General features: G+C 35.6%; 1 protein-coding gene and 1 long non-coding RNA gene across 4 annotated transcripts in view; one reads left to right on the top strand and one right to left on the bottom strand.

Annotated features, from left to right (window-relative positions):
* Positions 1-332, top strand: part of LOC137072829 (uncharacterized) — a 424-nt gene extending 92 nt beyond the window's left edge. The window contains exons 1-2 of the long non-coding RNA XR_010904690.1: positions 1-43; positions 124-332. The exon at positions 1-43 is cut by the window's left edge and continues 92 nt beyond it. This is a non-coding gene — a long non-coding RNA (uncharacterized lncRNA). The remainder of the gene's footprint in view (positions 44-123) is intronic.
* Positions 1-7,080, bottom strand: part of cdc25d (cell division cycle 25 homolog d) — a 10,438-nt gene extending 3,358 nt beyond the window's left edge. For 2 of the 3 annotated variants that reach the window (XM_067440761.1, XM_067440762.1), the window contains exons 1-10: positions 6,693-7,080; positions 5,767-5,864; positions 5,306-5,333; positions 5,196-5,226; positions 5,067-5,117; positions 3,639-3,782; positions 2,226-2,330; positions 360-422; positions 96-194; positions 1-17 (exon numbers count right to left, since the gene is read on the bottom strand). The exon at positions 1-17 is cut by the window's left edge and continues 144 nt beyond it. In XM_067440761.1, coding sequence (XP_067296862.1) covers positions 1-17; positions 96-194; positions 360-422; positions 2,226-2,330; positions 3,639-3,782; positions 5,067-5,117; positions 5,196-5,226; positions 5,306-5,333; positions 5,767-5,864; positions 6,693-6,784 — 728 coding nt within the window. In that variant the 5' untranslated portion in view covers positions 6,785-7,080. The remainder of the gene's footprint in view (positions 18-95; positions 195-359; positions 423-2,225; positions 2,331-3,638; positions 3,783-5,066; positions 5,118-5,195; positions 5,227-5,305; positions 5,334-5,766; positions 5,865-6,692) is intronic. The other variant, XM_067440763.1, reaches the window with a different exon arrangement.
* Positions 7,081-8,747: the final 1,667 nt, after the last annotated feature.

Genomic DNA, 8,747 nt, shown 5'->3' with positions numbered 1-8,747 from the left:
TAGAGGTTCACTGAGCCCTGCAGGAGCACAGGACGCTCTAAAGGTCACGATAGGAAGATGCTGGTTTGATAAAAACACTCAGTATTTGAATGTACCTTAATGTGTCCTCCTTGGTACTCATAGGGGTAACGGCAGTCGACGATGAGGAAGTCTTCCACTGCAGGACCAAACTGACCTCTGATCAGAGACGCCACCTTCAGGAGCGGACAATACTTTACCATGCATGATATTAAAATAATAAACCCATGCAATAATATGTTTCAGTCTCTGAAAGCTATTTTGTGATTAAGAAAAAAATTTAATATGTAACCAAATAAATTTTATCCACCCTAGCTAAGAAAACAGGAATGATTTCTCACGGTTTGTGCGCTGACACAGTGAAGCTCCTGATGGCCGGCTCTCTCCACAGGAAGCAGGTGTTGCTATGGAAATAATTGACACGATAAAATAAACACACAAGACAACGGGGAATGAACTCTAAAAATGTACTTTTTTAAAGGAATATGCCACTTTTTTGAAAATTATACAGAGTTAACAGAGTTAAAGAGTTGAGTTTTACCGTTTTTGAATCCATTCAGCCGATCTCTGTATCAGGCAGTAGCACTTTTAGCATAGCTTAGCATACATCATTGAATCGGATTAGACCGTTAGCATCTCGCTCAAAAATGACCGAAACTTTTGATATTTTTCCTATTTAAAACTTGACACTTTCTGTAGTTACATCATGTACTAAAACCAACGGAAAATTAAAAGTTGTGATTTTCTAGGCCGAAATGCGTAATAATCAACAAATTTTGAGGCCGTTCCATGGGTGCAGCGGTGCAATGATAATACACAGCGCATACAAATACAGAGGTCGGCTGAATGGATTCACAAACGGTAAAACTCAACAAAACAAGTGGTGTTATTATCCACAAATTATTAATAAATAAATTACACGTTGATGTCTGTACGTTTTTGCAAAAAGTCTCACCAAATGACTATTTATTTGATGGAAAAAAAACAGTAAAGTTTACATTAAAAACAGTAAAATTGTGAAATATTATTACAATTTAAAATATCTGTTTACTGTGTGAATGTATATTAAAATATGATTTATTTCTGTGATCAAAGCTGAATTTTCAAGTCCTCAGTGTCACATGATCCTTCAGAAATATTTGAACTATGATGATTTGATGCTCAAGAAACATTTATGAGTATTATTATTATATAAACTGATATATTTTTTCAGGATTTATTTTAAATAGAAATCTTTTGTAACATTATAAATGTCTTTACTACCAAATTAATCTTCTTTTTTTTATAAAAAAACAATCTTACGTAATCATTTTGAAATTGTTTCACTTCGATTTATTTTGCAGATCCAACCTTACTGAAGTTTTTTTATTGTTATTATTATTATTATTATTATTATTATTATTATTATTATTATTATTACTATTATTATTATTATTATTATTATTATTATTATTATTATGATTATTATTATTATTTCAATGCCAATCACATTATAAACAATGAACACGACAAGTCATTTACAACATACAGTATAAAATATACTAAAATAAATAATAACACAAGTAAAAGCAATAAAATATAAATAATAACCAAAATTTATATTAGAAATGTATAACCAAGCAGGTATGAGATCATCATTCAAATAGTGTAAAAGCTTCACCTAGGGGCCTAGAGGGTTTTGCATTACTATATTTCAACCCAAGTAGTAACTCTAACTCAATATCATTTTCCATATCTATCTGAAATAACAAAAAAGTGTATTTAGTGTGTGTATATGCTATTTCCCCATAATCAAACAAAAGATTAACTATAAAGGCCACATTTGGTGCCAACCAGACTAAAAAAATATGGACACGCATCACTCCCAGATAACTGACAATGGGCAAAGAGGCGGGAGTGGGCGGAGCCGAGGTGAGTGGATGCTGAAACCACGCCCACCCAGCTCGACCATAGGGCGAATCCACCTGTCACTCAAGTGGCCACGCCCTTAATTATGCAGAACTTTAAGGCTTAATATGATTTAAACGGATGAGTTATAACAAAAAACACCCCTCTCACAGTTGTCATGAAGGGCAAAATTAGCCAAATAGACCAAAACCACTTTTTGTATCAGGTTGTAAACATGGTTTTTCCTGCTATAAAGTTGGGCATTTTAACACAGGGGAGATCCAGATTTGACCCTCTTTATGAGCCTGTCTCGTACTAACCTTACTGAAGTCCCCTATGAGTGTGAGGTCAGCGACCGCATCCTGTGTGACCTGTGTGGGCGGGGCTTCCTGCGGTGACCTCATCTGACTGAACCTCACAGCGGCCTGCAGACGGACAGGCAGCGGAGAATAACGTTAGAAAGCAGAATATAATATCATATAGCATGACTGACAGGCAGAGAGGGTTTTTTTTCATAGGTATGATATTTATTTTAGTATACTCCACCAAAAACCACACTACAAAATAATCGTGTAAACCCTTGATATTATTACTTGTGACACGAGAAAAAAACATATGCACACATTTACAACTAAATTAATGATCTCTTAAATATTTCCTAATTTCACTAAACATTTGAATTTTTGATTAATTAAACATGGATCTTTATTTAAAAGGGCTTATTTCTGCTTTAGTATGCTTATTTTGTAAATATAAGCACCTAATTTGTTTGTTGCTAATTTGTTTTTATGTTTTTATTACGGGAAGCGGTTTCCTTGTTATTTCGGACTTATTTTAAAAAATATAACAATGCTAAAAGCTGACATGTCACAAGGTGTACAGACAACAAGCAAAAAAATTCCCAGAAGTTTATATAAGTTTTTATAAGCTGCTGACTCCAAAAAAAACGAGCATTTAAGGACACAAAAGTGGATACAGGCAATAGAGACAGAGCGCGACATGCTATAAAAAAAAGTATGTTTTAATAAATATAAGCACCTAATTTGTATATATATATATAGATCACATCAAAGTAAAATATTAAAAGACTTACATATTTGAATAGTTTTTAAAGCCTTTTGATTAAATGAGTAAGTGATAGTCTCAAAAATAATGTTGTACTTCAACAAGCAAAACATGAAATAATAGTTGGTAACAAAATAAAAAGATTAAGTTTGTAAATTGTGTTTTTGTGTAAATGCTTATATTTAACAATTACAAATAAAATGTTTACCCAAAGTAAATAAAAATCTTTGTCCATGTTCTCAATAATAAATAGGGAAAAGTCTTTCCACCGTAGTTTAGAGTAATGGCAATGCCAAAACAAATGCACCAGAGTCTCTGGGTGCTGTTTACAAAAAGAATAGTTTGTGTCAATATCTTTTTATTTATTTTTATTTTTTAAAGGCATTAACAGGGTACACACAGAGAAAAAGGGTCTCAAAAATGTACCTTTAGGGTACAACAGCTTGTCGCTGGGGCAGTACCCTTAAAATGACATCTTTGTTTACTCCTAAAAGGTGCATATTTTGAGTACAAATGCGTACCTTAAGGTACTACTATGAAACTTTTTGTGGTAAAAATGGTACAATTTTGACACCCTTTTTCTCTGCGTGATGGACATGACAGGCAGAGAGAGTGTTTGACTGAAAGCACATCATGAGGAAACTCGTGCATGTTTTCCTTCTCCTCACCGTTGGGTCGAGCGCGTGCCTCTCTCGCGGGCCACTGGCGTCCTCTTCTGGGTCACTGCGGTACTGCCTCCTGCTCCTGCCCCCGTCTGCCCCATCTGCCCCATCTGTGGAGAATCTGCTGGAGAGACGCACGCGCAGCCGCTTCTGCGGGACAGATATTCAGCTCATCAGTTTGAATGCAGGTGAGATTGCAATAAAACACGCCCTGTATGAGAGTGTGTGACCCAGTTTACCTCAGCAATACAGTGCAAAGTCACACACACACACACACACACACACACACACACACACACACACACACACACACACACACACACACACACACACACACACACACACACACACACACACACACTAAAATGAGCTATCGGAATTATTCTGCTGCAGCAAGTTTTCTGTGAATGTGAGAGACTTCAGATTCATCAGCTAGAAGAATAACAGTGCAGGAAACGGTCAAACTATTCGCGCTATAAAACAACGTGTTTAGAAGTCAATTTCACAAATAAATGATATAATTTCAAAACTTAATTATGACATATTTAATGAAATTATGGCATAAAAAGTCACAATTACGACATACCAACGACAGAAAAAAAATCGAATTATGAAATTAAAAATAAAAGTCTAAGATGATGACATTAAATGTTGAAATTATGTCAAACTAAATCACAGTTTTTACTTTTAATGTCATAATTATGATGAAAAAGTCGAAATAGGGACCTTAAATTATAATTATGACATACTAAGTAGTAGTAGATGAAAGGTTTGTCGACTTTTTATGTCATTATAATGACTAATTTTGACTTAGTATGTATTAATTATGACTTTGAATGTCATAATTATGACAGTTTGTCATAATTTTATGTCATAAATATTTGTCGTAATTTCGCCTTAGTATGTAATAATTATAATTTTAAATATGATTGTCATAATTTTGATTAAGTATGTCATAATTTTTCATAATTATGACTTTCTGTGTCGTTATTATGAGTTAATCCATCACTTTTTTGTTCATATATACACTCTAAAAAAATTCTGTGTTAAAAAACCCCATGTTGTTTGTCCATTTCCAACCCAACTTGGGTTGTCATAATTTTGATTTAGTGTGTCATAATTACCATCCCAATCCCAATTACCAATTACAATTTATGATTTATTTCCTCAGGTAGAGGAAAGGGGCCTCCATAAATGTGTTTATGATTATGATAGTAAATTAAAATAATCTGATGATAAATACCAGTTTGCAACATGATTTTGTTCAGTTGAATAACAGGAAGTGTTATTTCACACCAGTAGTCTCGCACATTCAGATTACAAATAAGGTGAATAACTAGGTGTATATTACACTGAAATGCATAATTCAAATGACATTTTGCATGATTAATATGAGGGCTACTATTAATGAGGGTGTGTGTAGGCATTACTGACAAAGACTCGCTCAGCAGGAGGATCGTGACGGTCCCTCCACAGACACACGGGCTGAATCATCAGATGAAAATCATGTCAAAATCCAAATATGTTATTCTTTATTCCTTTTCATTTCTGTGTGTGTCCTACCGTGATTGAAGAGGACTCGGGGGACAGGCTTCTGCCAAGACAAACATCACAGATCATCAGATTATTCATCAACTGCATTATTAATATGAGCTCATGCACGCTCACTTTACCTCGCTCGTCGTCTCCTCACCGCAGAGACTGAGAGAAAATACAGTCAATTAATCTGATATTCATAACTGGGGATGAACAGTTCAACATGCACACTTTGGAGTAATTATTGGAATTGATGTATGCATAAACAATATGTGCATGCAAATGAGCATTTTAAGTCACTTTTATCCATTTCTTATCCATCACTTTTCCATTCAAATGATAAACACTTTCAAACCTGGATCTTAAGCAGGAACACTGACGAGAAGTGACGAGGTTTTATAATGAAATACAGATCAGACAATAAAACTACTGGAGCTGTCAGCTCTGCAAACACGAGGAGCAGGAAGAGCTTGAGTTTAAAGTGTCCTCAGAGCAGAGTTAATTAAGCAGCGCTCGTGTCTCTGTGTGTGTGTGTGTGTGTGTGTGTGTGCGTGTGTGTGTGTGTGTGTGTGTGTGTGTGTGTAGCTCTTGTCCAGACCTGTCGGCGTCTCTCTGTCCCTGGAGAGTGTGTTGAGCGGCGGACTGATGCATTCAGGCGTCAAAACAAGCTTTCTCCAGGGGGGCGAGCTCCTTACACTGATGACAGAAAATGGCCAACAAATACAAGCTATGAACACAACTGACAGGTTCATTCTCTCCAAAATATTTGACTCTTTGAATATAAAACAAAATCACAGTCTTTTCTATAAAAAATAGAAATAAAAAAGAGCTAATAGAAGCATGTGTATTTTATTGCTGGTCAAAATTGCAACCGTAGGTCAAAAAAATCACTCCAAAATTACATTAAAGCACATTTCATGGCATATTTTCTTTTAATTTGTTCCATTTAACATGCATCTTACATGAATCCTTCAGTTTCTTATTTAAAATGTGACGACACTTTTGACCACAAGCATGAGACAAAGCAATCTTAATAATGATTAATGACTTTATTATTTAAATAAAAATGAAATGTACCAAATATGGCAGTTGCATCTGAATAACAAAGTGTTTTACATTTCCTTCCTTTTATGGATTTGATATTACTATTGTTATTATTATTTTAATTAATTATATGAATTATTATTATTATCAACATAATTATAAATAATGGTTTATGTTTAATATCATTAATATTTTATGTTAATATTATAATAGGCTAATTATTAGTTTATATTATTATTGGGCAGTAATTGATTAATATAAACAACATTATTAACAATTAATAATGAGTAAATGTTCACATTTTTTTTTTTAATAGGCTAATAATGAAAAATAATTTAGAAAATCGTTTTGAAAACGTAATTATTTTTTTTATAACTGCTGAATAAATTAACCCGATATTGCAAAATAAAAAAATAAAGAGGAAGAAGAAGAACAAGTGCACTCGTTTCGGTTTCGGACGCTTATGTTTTGGTCCCTCACCTGTCCTGACAGCGGAGGTTCTGCAGGCTGAAGGAGAGCTCGCTGACCGGGGAACTGTCTTCTTCCGCCGGTGGACCCCACACCGCCTCCATTGATCTGATCAGCGCTGCAAAACTAGCCGAGAGACTAATGCCAAGTCAAATATCAGCCGAGCTGAGCTCATCCTGAAGCGAATGGCTGATCGTGTCTCACTGAGGGGGCTCTTCTCCTCTCCTCTCCTCGCCTCTCCGTGGAAACTCGTGTTGCTACAACAAGCTCATAAATCCGCGGCGCGTCCCCGCCCGAGATGCCGTCCTGTCATCGGCCAACACTTCCCCAAACACAGCCGTGCCCGTGCGGATGACAGCCTCAGAAAGTCGTACATGTTCGAGCTCATTTACCGATTTACCGATTTCATTAGTGGAACAGAAGACCGTTCTTAAAGGAACAGCTCACCCCAAAACTTAAAACTCCGTCATTTACTCACCCTCATGACATTTCATTCCCCTATGACATATTCTTTCATGCAACACAAAATATTTATCTCAATATAAATGCTACCATAAAAATAGAGCATTTAACACTAGTCCCCATCCACTTCCATTAAAGAGCACTGCAGCCTCTGTTCTGCTCATTATATTGCGCTCCATAAAATAATAATATGGTTTGACATGAGTGAGTATGTTTATAGTAATTATAGGCAATAGATCACAACGTGTGTGTGTGTGTGTGTGTGTGTGTGTGTGTGTGTGTGTGTGTGTGTGTGTGTGTTTGTGATGGGTAGGTTTAGGGGTAGGGGCAGTGTAGGGGGATAGAAAATGGTTTGTATGGTTAAAAACCATTATGCCTATTATTCCCACGTTTCACAAAAATGTGTGTGTGTGTGTGTGTGTGTGTGTGTGTGTGTGTGTGTGTGTGTGTGTGTGTGTGTGTGATGGGTAGGTTTAGGGGTAGGTGTAGGGGGATAGAAAATACAGTTTGTACAGTATAAAAACCATTACGCCTATTATGCCCACAAAAACGTGTGTGTGTGTGTGTGATGGGAAGGTTTAGGGTAGGTGTAGGGGGATACGGTTTGTATAAAAACCATTACACCTATTATGCCCACATTTCACAAAAACGTGTGTGTGTGTGTGTGTGTGTGGTGTGTGTGTGTGTGTGTGTGTGTGTGTGTGTGTGTGTGTGTGTGTGTGTGATGGGTAGGTTTAGGGTTAGGGACAATGTAGGGGGATAGAGAATACGGTTTACAGTATAAAAACCATTACGCCTATTATGCCCACATTTCACAAAAACGTGTGTGTGTGCGTGTGCGTGCGCGTGTGCGTGTGCATGCGCGTGCGCGTGCACGTGCGTGTGTGTTAAAATAGCTCCTGCTATAAAATAAGCTTTTATAGGCCTAAGTCTTTAATAATTTATATATATATATAGGCTACAGCACATTCAGATATTCGTTAGCAACATAAGTGCGGGATTACATTTTTCCTTTGTTTATAAAGAATTAATACCTTGTTATTTCCATGTTTTTATTTATTTCATGTGTCCATGGTCATAATTTAATACCAGTGCTTTCAAATCGATTAATCGCATCTAACATAAAAGTTTGTTTACATTATATATTTGTGTGTGTGTATTATATTCACATTTATTATATGTACCCTATATAAGTCTATATACTATGCATATGGATTCTCAATTTAAAGTCAAATGTAAAACTCACTTATTCAGAATACAGCATATCCTTCATGATTATTGTCAGCACTTTTTGTTATTTCTTTTTACAGTGGTCATGTTTGTAATTTTTGCTTTCCTCTTTTATGGTTTATTGATATTGCTATTTATTACTTTGATATTGTTATTTTTGCTATTTCTTGTTCCTGATACAGTGACCTTGAGTAATTTAAAAGGCACCTTAAATAAATCATCATCATCATCATCATCATCATCATCATCATCATCATCATCATCATCATTATTATTATTACCATTTGTAGGCTATACAGCACACTTAGCTGGCTCTGTGTGTGTGTGTGTGTGTGTGTGTGTGTGTGTGTGTGTGTGTGTGTGTGTGTGTGTGTG

The sequence above is a fragment of the Pseudorasbora parva genome, chromosome 4 (genome assembly GCF_024679245.1).
Source record: "Pseudorasbora parva isolate DD20220531a chromosome 4, ASM2467924v1, whole genome shotgun sequence".
NCBI lineage: Eukaryota > Metazoa > Chordata > Actinopteri > Cypriniformes > Gobionidae > Pseudorasbora > Pseudorasbora parva.
Note: the sequence above shows the minus strand (reverse complement) of the source record. Positions and strands in the feature narration are given on the sequence as shown.